General features: G+C 40.6%; 1 protein-coding gene across 1 annotated transcript in view; it reads left to right on the top strand.

Moving 5' to 3' along the window:
• LOC110108499 (protein ORANGE-LIKE, chloroplastic) overlaps positions 1-19,686 on the top strand; it is a gene marked incomplete in the record, with an annotated part of 32,898 nt that overhangs the window by 6,214 nt on the left and 6,998 nt on the right. Inside the window, 1 exon segment of the mRNA XM_020839174.2 lies at positions 1,808-1,884. Coding sequence (XP_020694833.1) covers positions 1,808-1,884 — 77 coding nt within the window.

Here is a 19,686-nt window from a genome sequence, read left to right as displayed (position 1 = left end):
CACTCAAGGATTCCGCACCAGCAACTCCGATCCTTCGCTCATGATCTTCCAACAATCCAATATCCACATATATTTTCTAATTTATGTTGATGATCTTATAGTCACAGGTAATAACGAGGCAGCCGTGCAAACCCTCCTCGGCAAAATCCACAGTCGCTTCAACACACGGAACCTTGGCAATCTCTCCCAATTTCTCGGTATTACAGCACTTCCAACATCGGACGGTCTATTACTTCATCAAAGTCGGTACGCACAAAGCATTCTACAACGCGCCGGAATGACCAATTGCAAGCCCACCGCAACACCTATAACAGCTAAGTCTCACATCTCTTCTCAGCCATCCAAACTATTTTTTGATCCTTTGCTTTATAGACAATTAGTGGGTTCACTCCAATACCTCACCTTAACCCGTCCTGACATCACCTACGCCGTCAACAAAGCATGCCAATTCATGCATCAACCCACCGATACCAACTTCGACGCTCTCAAACGCATTCTCCGATACATCAAAGGAACTATAAACATTGGTTTACCTTTCTCCGGACACTCATTACCTTAACATCTTTTGTAGATTCGGACTGGGCAGGAGACCAACAAGACCGAAAATCCACTACGGGATACTGCACATTCCTTGGCCGATCCCTCATGACATGGTGCGTCAAGAAGCAAAGCACAATCGCCCGATCCTCCACCGAAGCAGAGTACCGAGCGTTGGCCGCCGCCGCAGCCGACCTCATCTGGATCCGCCAACTTCTTCAAGAACTTGGCTGCCCGCAAAACAATCCTACCAAGCTCTTTTGCGACAACACATCGGCGATCGCACTAGCAAACAATCCTGTCTTCCACGCCCGCACCAAACATATCGAAGTGGACTGCCACTACATCCGGGAATGCATCAAGAACAATTCCATTCAAGTACATCATATTTCAACCAAAGATCAAATAGCAGACATATTCACAAAAGCCCTATCAATTGCTCGATTCCGGCACCTAGCTAACAAACTGATCTCACCGCACACCTCATCAGTTTGCAAGGGGGTGTCAAGCCAATCATGTAGCACGGCTCAATTTACTTATAATGTACCACAGGAATAGCCTGCACCTTAATTGCCTTCTAAAAACTCTTGTAAATCTCTCAAAATGAATGTATGCACATTTTACTTTTCCTCTGTTTCTTCCTGCTGCACGTCCAAGACAGGAAAGTTTACAGGAATCTTCACCTATGCCAGAGCAGGTTAAAGTAAACCATATCCTAGCTTGAGATTGGATTTATAAGTGATGCAAATTTATTCTACTTAACATTAATTAACATATATAGTCTATGGTTTAGTCAATAATAAATTTATAGATAAATGCGGTTGATATTTTGATGTATTTTATCCTTTTGTGACGTAGCTAGGCCTTTGGTAGACTCACATAGTGGACTAATTGACATTTTTATCGGCTGGTTTTGGCCTATACTGGCATCCATGCCTCATCTTTATCTAATCCAACAAAATTATTGATCTGGGTAAGCCCATTGGGCTACCCTTGAGTTAATCAAATCAATTAATCACATATTTTTATTACCGATCCTGAATCATGAATTCCTTTTAGATGCGTCTAGTTATCTTTATCTTTATGATCATCATCACTGCCAATTGCCATTAATCTTTTCTTTTAGTAGTTGACGTTTGCTCACAGATATATCCAATTCCCGTTTTTTCGCTTGTCTCTATTTTTGAAAGAGTTATTTCTAATCAAGATAAAGGAATGCTTCTTTAAACTTATATTTATCGGTGGCAATTCTATTTTTTCTTTTTCACAGCTGGAGCTTAAATTAGGGCTTGGTGGCACTTCCTATGAAGATTTTATACAGAGCATGCATCTTCCTTTGCAATTAAGGTTTTTAATAAGATTATTTCTAATGTTAATGGTTTTCAGTAAACTTGAAGAGCTTGGATTCATTCTCTCTTTTTCAGTCATGAAGGGAAAGAGATACATAATAAAATCACGAACTCGACTCATCAAGGTTGGTGGGTGATGTGCAATTCTCCCTCTCCTAGGGATTTCACTCCAATCTCTCAAGCTCTCATGAGAACTCGAACATAGAGAAGAATTTTTTTTTAATCAAACATTCATTAACATCAAAAGAGAATAATGAGACTATATATCCTCATACAAAGACTCAAGAAAATAAAAGATGACAACGCCCACTAGGCTTACACACGACCTCCCTTAAGGGGTAAAAATGAAAAAAAAAACTAATAACACAATTTCAATATGACATAATAATAAAATAAATAATACAACTCATAAATATAATGACTCAATTGTGGCCGTAGATCGACGACCACGTCTTTGATAGACTTTCCACGCTCTGATGACCACGTCTTTGATAGACTTCCCACACTCTGATGTCCCCATCATTCTCTCGGGGTGGGAGAAAGCTCGCCTCCGTCGAGTAAGTGTCTCTGGTGCTCTCGTAGATCTCCAATGCATCGGGGTCAATCTGCTGCAGCTCCTCGCGATCCAACCATGTATCCTCTAACTCGGGCTTTCCTTTCCACTTGATCAAGTACATCCTTCGTCCCACTTCCCTTGTGGAGAAGATATCATCACTAAGGAGAGTCCACCTTTTCTGACATGGGTGATTTGGGAATATTTGATAGTGGAGGTAGGTTTGGGTTCTCTCACGGTGGGGTCACACAAGGCTGCTGTATGAGTGAATTTGGTGGGTTGAAATCAGGATATTCATATGCAACTAGATCTTCTATGTTAAAGGAGGGATTGATATTGAATTATGAAGGCAGATCTACTACATAAGCATTATCATTAATTTTCTTAATTATTTTGAATGGTCCAGCACTCTTAGCATGCATCTTCTTAACTATTCCCTGCGGGAATCGTTCCGGACGAATCTACACTATCATGGAGTTACCAACCTCAAAAGTTTTAAATTTTCATTTCAAATCCGCATATAGGTTATAATCATTATTGCTATTTTTAATTTGTCATGCAATTTCTTTATGAAGTTCATGCATATGTGATGCAAATGATGATGCAAACTTAGAAATTCTATATCTAGAACACATGGGTATAAGGTCTAGCGGTTGTTTAGGTTTGAACCTGTAAATAATTTCGGAAGGACTTAGGCCCGTGGTTCGATTCACAGAATTATTATAAGCAAACTCAGCAGTAGGGAGAATGAAATCCCAATCCTTAATATGCTCACCAACCAAAGATCGCAACAGATTACCCAAACTTCTATTAACTACCTCGGCCTGACCATCAGTCTGTGGGTGAAAGGCAGTGTAAAATTGCAATTTAGTGCCCATTTTCATCCAAAGGGTTTTCCAAATTTAGCTAGTGAATTTCACATCCCGATCCTATACAATGGTTTTGGGTAAACCATGTAAACGGACGACCTCATTAAAATTGAGCTTGGCTATGTGAGAGGCGTCGGATGTTTTGAAGCAACGTAGATAATGAGCTATTTTGGAGAACCGATCTGCTACAACACAAATGGTGTCGTTCCTACGGATCGTCTTAGGCAGGACTAAGATAAAGTCCATGAAAACATCCCGCAAAGGGAAACTAGTGACAGGCAAAGGAGTGTACAAACCCGTGTTTTGTTTGCGTTGTTTGGCCAGTTGGTAGGTGTGACAGCTATTGACCATTCGACCGACATATCTCTTTAAGCTGGGCCAATCAGTACTCCACAGCTTCAATAGTTTTGTCCCAGTGAAGCCTCCGGCGTGGAGTTCTCAGACAAGAAATTCCCTAAGGGAGGTGCTAGGAATGCAAAGTTTTAGGGCTTTAAAAAGATAATCATCCTCCAAAAGAAAATCATCTACAAGGCACGTGCTGCTTGTGGACAAGAGAGAGTAGGTCTCCTTGAAGTTGGGGCATTCCAAATAGTCCCTCTTTATTTGGTCAAATCCCACGACTTCTGCTCTCATCTCCGTGGTAGTCATCATACGACGACTGAGAGCATCGACAACTTTATTCTGAGGGTATAAGTATACTCCTGAAGGAACTCTACTCAACAACCGTGGTGTGCATTCAACTTCTTTTGGGAGTGCATTCAACTTCTTTTGGGAGTTGATATAACGCAGAGCTTCGTGATTCGAAAAAATGACGAACTCTTGCGGGAGCAAGTAGTGTCGCTAATAGCGAAGAGATTGGATCACAACATAATACTCTTTGTCATACATGGAATAACACTGCCGAATATCATTTATCTTTTCACTGAAATTACCTATTGGGTGACCTTCCTAGGAGAGGACTCCTTCAATTCCTGCCCCCGAAGCGTCACAGGTTAGTTCAAAGACTTTGGAGAAGTCTGGAAGTCTCATCACTGGGGCTTCCACCATCTTTTTCTTAATCTCATCAAAAGCTCTGGTGGCTGCCGGGGTCCAATGGAAATCACCCTTCTTTAGGCAATCAGTGATAGGAGATACGATAATGCTAAAGTTTCGAATGAATCTTTTATAGAAGGTGGCTAATCCGCGAAAACTATGGACTTCCCAGATGTTCGGACAGGCCATTCAACAATGGCCCTCACATTCTCGTGATCTGCAGAGACCCCTTGGGCTGATACGATGAAGCCAAAAAAGATAACACAATCTACAAGGAAGGTACATTTATTAGGATTGGCATAAAGTTGTTCCTTCCTTAAGACCTCACAAACTTGCCTTAAGTAGTCCAAGTGCTGGCTCACCGACTGACTGTAAATAAGAATGTCGTCAAAGTAGACGACGATAAACTTCCCCATGAATGGACGCAACACTTGAGTCATGACCCTCATGAAAGTATTCGGGGCATTACTTTATCCAAAAGGCATGACTAACCACTCGTAGAGACCATCCTTGGTCTTGAAGGCAGTTTTCCACTCATCTCCTAGTCGGATCTGGATCTGGTGGTATCCACTCTTGAGATCAATTTTCGAGAATATTGTGGCACCCATTATCATATCGAGCATATCGTCCAGCCTTGGGATAGGGAATCGATATTTGACGGAGATTTTGTTGATTGCACGACCATCAACACACATTCTCCAAGATCTGTCCTTCTTCGATATAAAAAGGGCCGACATCGCGTAGAGACTAAGACTCTTCTTAATGAAACCTCGCTGCAGTAACTCATCTACCTGCTTCTTAAGTTTAACATGTTCCGTGGAGTTCATGCGATAGTGTGGTAGGGAGGAAGGCTCAAGGGACGAAGTCTATGGCATGTTGAATGTCTCTAAGTGGGGGTAACTGGTCTGGGAGATCATCGGGAAAGACATCAACATACTGTCCCAGAATGGGTTGGACTTCTTGAGGAATAGGTTCGTCAGATTCCGCGAGAATTTTATGACCCATTAAGGCGTATAGAGGTGCGCCTTGAGCGACCTCAACATCCAAAACCTTGGCGGTGACTAGGTTTAGTCCTTTCTTGGACTTAATAGGGTTGGATTTTGAGTCATCCGTAACCCAAGGCTGTGATGGCAAAAGCTTAATCTTTTTTCCTGCATGTTCGAACACGCAGGTGTTTGAACGCCAAAAAATGTGGATATCGTTATCATAGATCCAGGGGCGACCCAAAAGGATTTGTCCAACATTCATAATCAACACATCACACCAATAATTCTCCTTATAGTCAGTAAAGGAGATAGGTACGACTCTTCGTTCTTTAACCTCCAAGGCAGTGGAGCTGACTCACGCTACCTTATACGGGTTGGGGTGTGGAACGACAGAAAGACCCAACTTGGATACCATAATGGAAGATACAACATTTATGCAGCTACCACTATCTACAATGACCTTACAATTCTTATCTTTGATTTTGGTGTAGGTGTGGAAAATCGCAGTTCTATGCCAGTCATCGGTGGGAGTTGGGTGTGATAGCGCACATCTCACCACGTATATGGGAGATGTATCCAATTTCTGAAGGAAATGTAGGACCGTAGTGTCGTCATCCTCTTCGAAGAATTCGCCTTCATCCTCGACCTGGTGGATCTGATCAACCTCAGGCTCAAGATCGTCCTCAGTAATCTCCTCGATGATCGAGACTTTATAGGGACTGGAGCACTGAGAAGCGATATGCCCATACCCCTGACATCAAAAGCACTTGGTCACGGGGCTGGATCGAGGGGTATTTGGGGTTGGAGGTTTATTCCTAAAATAAGATCGAGGTGCAGGGGGACCCGTGGGTGGTCGGGTCTCGCTCCTAGAAGTGGGTCGGGCAGTAGGAGTGTGAGGAGTGGAACTACCGGACGGTCTATAGGGGGGCCTAGAGTCATGTGAATGGCTCGGGTGCTGGGAACGGGTCTCCTCTAAATCAAGTACTAGGCTGTAAGCATTCTCCAGGGTAGTGACATTCCGGGCAAACAGCTCGTTGCGAAGATCCTCTCGCAACCCGATACGAAACATAGACAAGATCTGCACTGGGGTGGTAGAGGTCTCCCCTCTGCAGCGAATCAGGTAATCGTTGAAAGAGGCGATATACTACTTGACTGGGTTGTTGCCCTGGGTCAGCCTATTCCACCTATCCAACAACCTAGGGAAGTACGAGGGAGGTAAGTGCTGCTTAAGTTAGCCCTTCATAGATGGCTAATTAGTGATGGGGTAATCGTTCCTGACTTCTCTAAGGCTCTAAGTTCGCCCAAAACTGGCTCGCTCTACCCTTGAGTTTCATCTCCGCAAAACTAACCTTCCTAGCCTCTGAGATATTATGCCACTTAAAGAAGTTGTCCATACCTTTGACCCAGTCCAGGAAGAGCTGGGGATCGAGAGTGCCATCAAAGGTAGGAGCATCAAATTTAATATTCTTCATTAGTGGTATGTTCGGATCATGCCGGGTAGGTCGACTATGGAAGCCATACATTTATTCAGAGGTTTGATGGAAAAATATAGAGGAAATAAGGAGGATCTACATATGATATTTATTGATTTAGAAAAAGCATATGATAAAGTTCCAAGAGAAGTGCTATGGAGAGTTCTTGATAAGAAAGGAGTCAATAATGCTTATATTCAAATCATTAAAGATATGTATGCAGGAGCTATTACTTGTGTTCAAACACAAGGTGGTTTGACCAAGTATTTCCCTATTTTGGTTGGGTTACATCAAGGATCAGCCTTAAGCCCATATCTATTTGCTTTAGTCATGGATGTTCTCACTAGACATTTGCAAGATGATGTACCTTGGTGTATGCTTTTTGCTGATGATATTCTTCTTGTTGATAAGACTAGAGAGGGAGTTGAAGGTAAACTTGAATTATGGAGGTCAACCTTAGAGTCTAAAGGTTTTCGCTTGAGTAGATCTAAAACGGAATATATGGAGTGTAATTTTAGCAGTAATAGTCCTAGTGAGGGGATTGTGACTTTGGGCGATCAAGTCATTAATAAGAGTACACGTTTTAGGTATCTTGGATCTATTGTTCAGAGTGATGGTGAAATAGATGGGGATATTATCAGCAGAATTCAAGTTGGATGGTTGAAGTGGCGGAATGCATCGGGCTTGTTATGTGATAGAAATGTACCCCTCAAACTTAAGGGAAAATTCTATAAGATGGTAGTGAGGCCTGCAAAGCTTTATGGTGCCGAATGTTGGCCATTAAAAGAGAAGCATAATACTAAGTTAAGTGTGGCAGAGATGAGGATGCTTAGATGGATGAGTGGCTTTACCCTTAGAGATAGGATACGAAATGAGCATATACGTGAAAAGGTTGGAGTAGCTCCAGTAGAAGATAAGATTAGAGAGAGTCGCCTTAGATGGTTTGGTCACATAAAAAGGCGGCCTTCCGACGACCCAGTTAAGAGAGTAGAGGTATTAGATTTGACTTGTGTTAAGAAAGGTAGGGGTAGACCTAAAAAGACTTGGTTAGAAAATATTAGGAATGACCTTTCTTTATTAGATTTAAACGAGAATTTGGCTTTTAATAGGACACAATGGAGAAAAAGGATTCTTGTAGCCGACCCCACGTAGTGGGATAAAGGCTTGATGTTGTTGTTGTTGTTGTAGTGGTATGTTCGGATCATGGCGAGGGTCATGTCCATAGTGAGGAACTCGATGATTGGCACGATGTTGCCTCTCATCTGGGTAGGTGTCATCCCCATACATAGATGGTGGTCTAGATGGGGTGTAAGGAGTAGGATGTTCTCTAGATTTTTCAATTGTGTCAAAGCGCATAGTGGTGTCCCTACGAAGCTCAGCTAAGTCGGCTTGGTTCTCTTTGAGTGCTGGCTAATATTGTTCATTTGACCTACCAAGAAGTCTAAAGTCCTACCAAGTTGTTCCGGGTCCATTGGAGTTCAGTACGGGACACCTACGGTGACTAGGATGCAAAGGACAACAAATTATATGATTAAAACACACTTATGATTTGCAAAATGAGTGCAGGAAATGTAAGGACAATAACCTATAATGAGCTAAATGAAGTAAATGCAATGGCGGAACCAATAACAAAGTAAAATGATGATAAAGAGAACTCTACGATGGATTCTAATACATGCAATAAGAGCGTACCATGCTCTGATACCAGATAATGTTTGACTACAATGCTTAAAGTGATATGATAAGAACTTGCATTATTTCTTGAATAAAACAATTATGATTAAGACTATTAGCAAATTAAAACGATCAAATAAAACGTAAGAGCAGTCACTTCCGTTTGGGCCAAGTTGCATAATAAGTGCTTGAATTATCAAACAACAAAGAAAATCAACAACATGTAAATGTAATAGCTTTCAACAAAAAAAAATCCTAATATAACAATAAGATTAGAAACAAATGAAGTGCACTCAATCCCTACGTTTACTAAGCTCGGCAGGGTTTGGTGAACAAGATCTTCATGAATCTATCAAATCACAAGAACAAGTTAGGCAATGAAAATACGTGAAAAGGAAGATTGGCAAACCCTTATCACGGTTGAGATGTGATCCTCCACTGAACGGTGCCGAGTTGTTTTTCAGTAGCCTCGACCCGGGTATTCAGGATGCGCTCTATGTATTCTTCTACGGTGTTGTCGATGCGCGGGTTGACGTCGATAAAGGTAGAGTGAAGAATGCAAACAAGTCATTGTTAATGTTCGTCGTAGGAGAGACCGAAATTAAGAGGTGTAAGGGAAAAGAGGTGGCCGGCCAAGGGTGAGAGCAAGGTTAAGGATTTTGGTTCAGATTTTGGGAAAGGAGATGGAGGGATTTTTAATTCAATACTTCCTATGTATTCTCTTAATTGAGAATAATTAAAGGAAGAGAGAAAAGGCAAGAGGGGGGCGACGATAAGGGGAGTGGGAGAGGATTAATTTAATTCCATAAGGAGAGACTCCCTTTTGGAAAGAAATTAAATCAATGGGAGCAGGGGGATTTCGGCCAAGAGAGGTAGTGGGGAATTTGGAATTATTTCCAAGAGAGGGTGGAAGGATTAAGAAATAAATCCCTAGGGATTTAATTATGGGGCCGGTGGTATCAATGGCTAGGAGGATTAATGAGGGAGATTTGGGATTGCTATTTTAGGATTTGGTGATTAGGAAAGTGTTAAATGAATTCCAATTCATTTGAAATTCAAATTGAGTTCAATTTAGGAAACTTTCTGATGTAGAACATACATGCAAGGATAACTAGATTAATTTTAGGAGTCATAATAATTATATCATTTATATTGATTTTAAACGATAAGATAAAATACAAAGAGCGGTAAAACAAGCTTAGGCTAAATTACATTCATATGAGTTAAGATCGTAAAACAATCAATTAATTTAACATTGCATACATGAATGGTTTTTAACATAAATCCCTAAACTAACAATGAGATTAGGCACTATGTACGAGTCCCTCACTCAACTCTCTAGTTCTCTAAGCTTTAGCGGTGAAGAGCTTGACATGAGCTTTGTGAATCAAAGTATAACCACATTGGAGAAATAAACTAAGAAGATAAAAGAGTTGGGGGTAGAGCTTACCCAAAATAGAGTAGTTACTATGCTCCAGTGTGACCGATTATTTGCTTGAGGAAGGATGGACAACGACTTCAGATCAGGGAGCTTTCAGGATGGCGATTGGAGATCGTCTGGACATCAGGGCAGCCATAGGAGGTCTCTAAGATGGCTGGACATCAGCAATGAAGGTCGGGATAGTAGTTCGGCACTTGGAATAGTTCTGGACAGCAACCAAATAGCCTCTAAAAATCTGGACAGCGATTGCCACGTCGGGGAGGTCTTTGGACAGCAAGGAAGGCCTGTTGGTGGTGCAGGACAGCAAGATAGGCTTGCAGTAAACCTTAGACGATAATTAGAAAACTCCAAAGGGAAAAAATTTGAAGAAGAGGCTTTGGAAGGGACGGGTGGGGCTGTAATTGGCTCTCACATAAATTGGAAATTAAATTTCAGGCTCAATTATGAGAGAACTAGGGGTTTAATTTTGAATTCAAACTAATGGGGGGGGGAGGTAAAAGGTAATCTTTTCCTAATTGAGAGGTTTTGATTGATGTGATTAGGAAAATGAGAATTAAAGGAGAGAGAGAGAGAGAAAAGGGAGAGGGGCAGGCGGTATGGAGATGAGGGGAAAGGTTTGGGAAGGTGTTAAATGCTTACTTAATTGGGAACCTCAAAATTAGGGAGGGGAATTTAAGTCCCATCCAATTAGAAATTAATTTGGATTTGTTTTGAAAACTTTTCAAAAATAGACTTCTAATTTTGGAAAGATTTCAAAATTCAAATTTGAATTAATTAATTGACATCAAGGCTTTCCAAGTGAGGTTTGGTGAAAAAGGAAAGTAATGAGGAAGATTTGAAATTTTGGAGGCAAAGGGGATTGGGAGTTTCCAAATTAAATCAATCTTCTTTTAGGAAAGGGTTTCAAATTCAATTTACTTTGAATTTGAATTATTTCTAAAGTTAAGATGATCTAAATTAGGAAAGTATTCAATTCTTTCCCTAAATGAGATTAGGAAAGAAAGGAAGGAGGGGAGGGGAAAGGTAGGGCCGACGGATGTGGCATGGGTGGTTGTGGCCGGTGGTTGATGAAGAGAGAGGGCTTGATGTGGCCTGAGGCTAAGGTGGGAAGGGGAGGGGGGTTGAAATAGGAAGATAGGGAAGAAAAGAACCACAAACCCGGACGCTTCCAAGGTTGGTGGGTATTGCATTGTCCTTCACAAAGGGACTTCCCTAAAGCTCTCTCCATGAACTCTCAAACTCTCACAAGAGCAAAACGCAGAAATTTTCATAATAATCTTCATTAACCTCATAAGACAGAAAAGAAGGCTATAAATAGGCTGCCATACAAGAACAAAACAAAAGACTAAAGTACCCCTTGGGGTTACATGCATCTAGTCCCTCAAGTGAGGGTAAAAATGAAAAAAGAACATTAAAATAATAAAATTACACATCAATCAGAAATAAAAAGTTGTGAGTATAGCCATAGATTTTCAATGTCTTCTCGCGCTAGAATCTCCTGTAGATGTCCTCATCATTCTCCCCGGGTGGGAGAAAACTTGACTCTGTCGAGTGGGTGTCTCAAGGGCTCTCGTAGAGTTATAAATGTTCCTGGATCCAATCTCTGCAACTCCTCTCGATCAATCCACGAATCCTCTATCTTTGGTTTATCTCTCCACCTTATCAGATATCTTTTTCATGCACCACTTTTGTAGAAATAATGTCATCACTTAGAATCATGTCAACCTTTTCCGCTATAGGTATTTTAGGAATATTTGGGAGTGGAGGTAGGCTTGGGTTCTCACAAGGTGGGGTCTCACAAGGCTTAATTTGAAGTGGATTTGTGGTTTAAACTCTGGAACCTCATAGGTTACTAAATCTTCTATGTTAATAGAGAGATGAATGTTGAACTCTGCAGGCAGATCCACCACTTAAGCGTTGCCATTGATTTTCTATACTGTTTTAAGTGGTCCCGCACTTCTAGCATGTAATTTCTTTACAATTCCTTCTGGGAACCGCGCCGGACAAATCCGTACCATCATTGAATCACTAAACTCAAAAGTTTTAAATCGTCGTTTAGATTCAACATGAAGTTTATAATTATTATTGTTCAGTTCAATTAGGCGTGTAATTTCAGGGGATGAGATGCAAATGCGGCATGTTTTATGCGAAATCATGTGTCCAAAATTCGAGACTCAACAAGATGAATGATATGGGAAAAAAAGTGATGCAAGAGACTTGATATACATGTTACATGATGAATGAAATGAATTGAAGACTCAAACAAATTTTAAACAGAGAAAATTTTTGGAAGACAACATACTACAAAAACACACAAACATACTAACTCACAAGCACATATATAGGAATAAAGACGGATCAGTCACAAAATGAGAAGACAGTTTCCATGTTTAACAGAACTGGTGTAGGAGCAATGACGACATCCTTAGCTACAAGAGCATTTCTATAGGGAGTTTCAACTAGGGTCATAGGTGGTCTCCTAGGGGCAGCATGGTAACCTAGCAAATTTATTCAACTAGGAGAGAGATGGTCCTTAACAGAGAAGGACAAGAAAATAGAGGGCATAATGGGGAATTCAGGATCGTGATAACATAAGGGGTCCTGACTCACAATCGTAATGAGATAGCCCATAGAGTCACCAGCAGGTATGAGACTCAAAAGATGGGGTAGAGTGCCTAAAACAGATGTGGGCACAACACTTAGAGAGGTGATACGAAGGTATAGATTAATACACTCTCTAATGTTAAAGTTGGTGAGATAAGTTCAATCAAGACAGACACACGCTTTTGAACGTAAATCTAAAGGAGCAACTCCTAAAATAGACTCCAATAAAATAAGAGGGGGCTCATTGTTATGTTTGGTTATAACCCTAAGATCAATGGATTTGGGGTCAATCAAATCGGGGTTTAATTAATGCATTCAAAAAATAGGAGAAAGCTTAATTTTTGCAAGCAAAAACAAAGACTTTCTAAATAAGTAGAAAATTACATGAAATACTCAAAAAAACACTTTTTATAATATAAAAGGACACTTACAAACTTATGAAAATAAAACGAACATCTTACAACTCTTGACGCTTACAAACACTAAATAAAGACACCTAAAGAAGCTTGCATTCGTTGAGAAGAAATATACAGGTGACGTCGAACTTACGGGGAGAAGAAAGTGGTTAGAAGACGAGACGACGGAGAGGACAATCTCGCAAGCTTTCCTAAAGGAAGATGAAGAGAAGTGAAACAAGCTCTCAAGCTTTTCCAAGAAAGAAGAAAAAACCCTCGGGTTTTTTACTCCAAAAATAACATCATAACACACTTCTTTTCATTACCAAAACATCACCTATTTATAGGAGAAAAGAGGACAACTAAACAATCATTTTTTTTCTTCAATTAAACCCATTAAATATGGGGAGATGGAAGGCCAAACATTCAATCCAAAACAACACTTGAAAGCCACACAGGTAACCGGGTAAAGTAGCCACGGGACAAGCAGCCAGGGGAGGAACCGATGGGGCAGCACATTGGATCGGAACTAACAGCCAGGGAATCAGAACCAGCAGCCAAAGGGAACCGAAACAACAGCTAGGGGACCGGAACAAGCAATAAAAGGGGAGGAATCAGCCATGGGAAGGAGTGCTAGGTGGGGGAATCAAAGGGGCAGCAAATGGGGGAAATGAACATCAATTTATGAGCTGAAAGGCTCTCTACTAGACATTAATGAGCTGATTCTAGTAGAGAACCTAGAAGCTCTCCAAATTTATAATCCAAAATGTTTTGACCCCCCTTTTCCTATATCAATTCTCCTCCGGTTGAAGAAGCTCATCTCCCGATGAGGTTGCATTAGATTTATTCCAAGAAGACAAATGAAGCGTATCTAGCTCTTGAATTTTAGCTTCATACCTTTTCTGGATCATCTCTCGTTCTTGCATATACTCACACAACAACCAAGACTTACACACAACCATAAACTCACATGACACTCACATACATGACACCAAGACACACACGACAACCCTGCTCTGATGCCAAATTGATGCAAGCGAAAATTTAGAAAAACTTTAATTTTTTGCAAGCAAAAGAAACACTTCCTAGGATAATAAAAAATTACATAAAATACTCAAAACAAGACAAAATATGACAAAATACAACTTTTATAAGGTAAAAGACTCTTACAAATTTTGACACAAACACAAACATAAACATACATCTAAACTTACATTCTTTGATTGATTTAGAAGAAAGATACAATTAGAGTGGTAACATGAGGGGAGAAGAGAGAGTAAGAAGTTCGAGACAAAGGGAGGACAAGCTCACAAGCTTTCCTAGAGGAGAAGAGAAGCACGAAACAAGCTCGCAAGCTTTTCCAAAGAAAGAAGAAAAACCCTAAGGTTTTTTGATCAAAAATTCCATCATAACTTCCTTTTTTTATTCACAAGACACCTTATATTTATAGGAGAAAAGGGGTAGCCAAACAACCCAAAATTTCCTCATTTTAAACCCATTAAATTCAAGTAAATGGAAGGCCAAAAGTCAGTCCAGATTAGCACCCAAATAGCCACACAAAAAGGCAGCTTAGGGAGCTAAAACAACAACCAAAGGTTGCCAAAACAGCAGCCAAAAGGCAACACAGGAACCGGGTAAAGCAGCCACGTGAAAGCAGTCAGGGAAGAAACCAAAAAGGTAGCACATGAACCGGAACCAACACTCAGCAAAAGGAGAAGGAATAGCTCACGGGAAATAACACCAGGGGAGAACCGAAGGGGCAGCACAGGGACCAGAACCAACAGCCAAGGGAGCCGAACCAGGAGAGAAAACCGAAGAGACCAAGGGAAGGGGAAGGGGAGTTGAATGGGGAAACAAAAGAGCCTTTAGATAGGGGAGTAAAGGAGGGGGGAATGAATCTAATTTGACATTAAATACACAATAATGAGCTTATTAAGAAGTAGAAGCTCATTAATGAGCTGACTCTAGTAGAAACTTACAAAATTTTCAACTCAACTTATTTTAACACCCCCTTGCTTACATCAATTCTCATCTGGTTGAAAATGCTCATCTCTCGATGAGGTTGCTTTAATTTTCTTCCGATGAGGCGAAGGAGGCGTATCAAGCTTTTGAATCTTTGCTTCGTATTTCTTCAAGATCTTCTCACATTCTTGCTTAAAATGTTCTTGCATACGCTTCTTTTTCTTCAAATAGTTTCCAGTACTCATATGCAATTTCATCTGTAGTTTGAATAGCTCATTCTATAGGGGATCTGTTGAACTTCCTTCTATCAGAACCCATCTGTCCATAGGAATGTTTTCTTCGAGATATTCTGACTGATTTTCATCTACCACTGGATCACTGTTTTTATCTTTTTTCTTTTTTTTTCTAAACAAAGAAAAGAAGACTCAACAAAAGTTAAACTCACTTGATACCAAGACTCAAATGACAACACGACTCATAAACCTAGGATTTGCTAACCCGCTCTGATATCAAATTGATGCAAGAAAAAAATTACAAAAACTCTAATTTGTTGCAAGCAAAAGAAACACTTACTAGATAAGTAGAAAATTACATGAAATACTCAAAAAGATATTTTTTATAATAGAAAAGGATACTTACAAACTTATGAAAATGAAACGAACACCTTACAACTCTTGACGCTGACAAACACAAAATAAAGACACTTAAAAGAGCTTGCATTCGTCGAGAAGAAAGATACAGGTGATGTCAAGCTTGCGGAGAGAAGAAAGAGGTTAGAAGACGAGACAACGGAGAGGACAAGCTCGCAAGCTTTCCTAGAGGAAGACGAAGAGAAGTGGAACTAGCTCTCAAGCTTTTCCAAGAAAGAAGAAAAAATCCTCAGGTTTTTTACTCCAAAAATAACATCATAACACACCTCTTTTCATTACCAAAACATCACCTATTTATAGGAGAAAAGAGGGCAACTAAACAGTCCTTTTTTTCTTCAATTAAACCCATTAAATATGGCGAGATGGAAGGCCAAACATTCAGTCCAGAATAGCACTTGAAAGCCACACAGGAAATCGGGTAAAGCAGCCACGGGACAAGCAGCCAGGGGAGGAATCGAAGGGGCAGCACATGGGATCGGAACCAACAGCCAGGAAATTGGAACCAACAGCCAAAGGGAACTGGAACAGCAGCTAGGGGACCATAATAAGCAATAAAAGGGGAGGAATCAGCCATGGGAAGGAGATCTAGATGGGGGAACCAAAGGGGCAGCAAATGGGGGAAATGAACCTCAATTTATGAGCTAAAAAGGCTCTAATGAGCTGATTCTAGTAGAGGACCTAGAAGCTCTCCAAATTTATAATCCAAAATGTTTTAACCCCCTTTTTCCTACATCAATAATTCAGGTGGCAAATTCAATTGACTCACTTCTAACTTGAGATTATCCACATCTTCATCACAATTATTCGAAATAAATTAAAATTTTTCAGAGTCATCCCAACAGGAGATACAATTAAATCAGATTCTTTCGAATTTAATTTCAATGTGTTCAAGGTCAGATTAGCTTCTTCCGAGATCAAATTAATATCGTTCAAACAGACCTCATCCAAAGGGATATCCTGATGAGATTAGGATCCGAACGGGCTAAGGTATCAAGGTTTAAGGGTTCTGGATCTCCTAAATCAAGATTTAATTCAGGCAGGGAGTCTAATTCAATTACTTCAGTTTCATCCTCAAAGAAGTTCTCGTTATCTGTGATATCATTAGTATCCACGAAATAGACGCACTCAGTTTCAGGGTCATGGGACTCCTTATTTGCAATGCATCTTTTGGTTAAAATTACACTCGCAGGGTCAACGACTGAATAGCTAGGAGTCATACCCAGGCTAGGTGAAGACCTTTAGAGTGGGGCAGCAACCCCGAAGTTACTAAGGGATGGGTTGTCTCGACCACAATGATGTCCACAGTTTGTTCCAACAAAAGAGACAGGGTGGGGTTCCAGAGGAAGATTACTAGTTATTAGGGCCACTAAGTGAGTGTGAGTGGTATGTAGGACATGTTTAGGGGTAACCAAAGAGGTAGGGACTTGAGTAACCTTTCGGTGAGGACTAGAAGACACGATATCATATTGGAGTGTAATAGGTGAGTAGGGCTGACTTTCACGTGTAGGGTCCTTGAGAATGTTGTACCCTAAAATTTGATGAACAGGGGGTTGCCTAATCTTACAATTAGACGGTTAGCCACAAGTAGGGGATTTATATTTTAATCCAAGTTCTCGTCTCATATTTTTCCAATTGGAAGTAAGATATTTGCCACAAGACAGTTTATGATCTTCCAACCTCATCCAAAATTGGCGAGCACTTACCGTTTAGGTGAGACTCATCAATGCTAACCTGGCGGGACTTAGGGATATAACGTGATTCAAAATAGTCCTCTAATTGTCTAACGCATTCCCTAAAGTAGTAAGGGTTCGAGGAACCATCAAAGGTGGGTAGATGGTAATGTGACTCTAAGTGAGGTTGTTGTGGCTTAGGCTCAGGTCTAGGTTGATAAGCGGAGTCGGGCACCTTCCGACTAGCATGAATGACCGAATGGGGCACGTACCTAGAGTGGAGAGAGTCAACATGTTTCTCCTTCCTAGTTTTAGTCATAGAGCCCACTAGATTAACGAGGTCATCTAAATTCTTTTGAAGTCCTATCGGGTCCATTCAGAAGCGCTAAGTGATGCCTAATGAAGATTGGGTGTAATGGGCAATACTCTACAATGAGAAAACGCCCTTATGACACGCTATATGGTGCAGGAAATTACTGGACAGCAAGCTACAAGAGGGACTTAAGTGATCTAGGCAACTAAGATGGTTGTGGGGTCGAGGACAACACCTAAACACTTAACCAGACTCACCTAAAGGTCACTAGATGGTGCAGGAATGGTTTGGATAGCAAGCTACACTAGTGGTTTTAAGTCACTAGGTGTTTAGGAAGGTTGCGAAGGCTGGACATCACCCAAACCAAAGGTTAGACTCACTTAAATGCTACTAAACAATGCATAATTTTTGTCTGGACAGAAAGCTACAATTGGGAGTTAAGTTGTCTAAGTGTTTAGGAAGGTCTCTAGAGTAAGGATAACACCTAAACACTAAGTGAGACTCACCAAAATTCCACTTAATGATGCAGCATTGTAAAGGACAGCAAACATGCAATGTATTAAATTATATAATTGCAATGTTAGGACAACTATTTGGGCCTACCAATGACAAGTTGAAACTCTAATTGAAACCAACACATGCAAGAGCAACCATGCTCTGATACCAAGATGATGTAGAACGTACATGCGAGGATGATTAGATTAAGGAAGTTGCACGCTTAATTTTAGGAGCCACAATAATTATATTCTTTATATTGATTTTAAACGACAAGATAAAATACAAAGAGCGGTAAAACAAGTTTAGGCTAAATTACATGCATATGAGTTAAGATCGTAACATAATTAATTAATCTAACATTGCATACATGAATGCTTTTCAATGTAAATCCCTAAACTAACAATGAGATTAGACATTATGCACGAGTCCCTCACTCAACTCTCTAGTTCTCTAAGCTTTAGCGGTGAAGAGCTTGACATGAGCTTTGTGAATCAAAGTATAACCATGTTGGAGAAGTAAACTAAGAAGATAAAAGAGTTGAGGGTAGAGCTTACCCAAAGTAGAGGAGTTACTATGCTCCAGTGTGACCGATTATATGCTTGAGGAAGGATGGACAACGACTTCAGATCAGGGAGCCTTCAAGATGACGATTGGAGACTGTCTGGACATCAGGGCAGCCATAGGAGGTCTCCAAGACAGCTGGACAGCAGCTATGGATGCTGTAGACAGAAGCAATGAAGGTCGGGACAGCAGTTCAGCACCTGGAATAGTTCTGGATAGCAACCAAATAGCCTCCAAAAAATGTGGACAGTGATTGCTATGTCGGGGAGGTCTTTGGACAGCAAGGAAGGCCTCTTGGTGGTGCAGGACAGCAAGATAGGCTTGCAGTAAACCTTAGACAACAATTAGAAAACTCCCAAAGGGAAGAAATTTGAGGAAGAGGCTTTGGAAGCGACGGGTGGGGTTGTAATTGGCTCGATCATAAATTGGAAATTAAATTTCAGGCTCAATTATGAGAGAACTAGGAGTTGAATTTTGAATTCAAACAAATGGGGGGAGGGATAAGGTAATATTTTCCTAATTGAGAGGTTTTGATTGATGTGATTAGGAGAATGAGAATTAAAGAAGAGAGATAGAGAGAAAAGGGAGAGAGGGGCCGACGACATAGAGATGAGGGGAAGGGTTTGCGAAGGTGCTAAATGCTTGCTTAATTAGGAGCCTCAAAATTAGGGAGGGGAATTTAAGTCCCATCCAATTAGAAATTAATTTGGATTTGATTTGAAAACTTTTCAAAAATAGACTTCTAATTATGGAAAGAATTCAAAATTCAAATTTGAATTAATTAATTGACATCAAGGCTTTCCAAATGAGGTTTGGTGGAAAATTAAAGTAATGAGGAAGATTTGAAATTTTGGAGGCAAAGGGGATTGGGGAGTTTCCAAATTAAATCAATCTTCCTTTAGGAAAGGGTTTCAAATTCAATTTAATTTGAATTCTTTCCAAAGTTAAGATGATCTAAATTTGGAAAGTATTCAATTCTTTCCCTAAATGAGATTAGGAAAGAGAGGGAGGGGAGGGGAAAGGTAGGGCCGGCGGATGTGGCATGGGTTGTTGTGGCCGGTGGTTGATGGAGGATATTCATTTTGGGTTGGGGGGGGTTAAAGGAGGATGAGGGGGAGCT

The sequence above is a fragment of the Dendrobium catenatum genome, unplaced genomic scaffold (assembly GCF_001605985.2).
Source record: "Dendrobium catenatum unplaced genomic scaffold, ASM160598v2 fragScaff_scaffold_72, whole genome shotgun sequence".
Taxonomy (NCBI): Eukaryota; Viridiplantae; Streptophyta; class Magnoliopsida; order Asparagales; family Orchidaceae; genus Dendrobium; species Dendrobium catenatum.
This window is presented reverse-complemented; position numbering and strand designations above follow the sequence as displayed.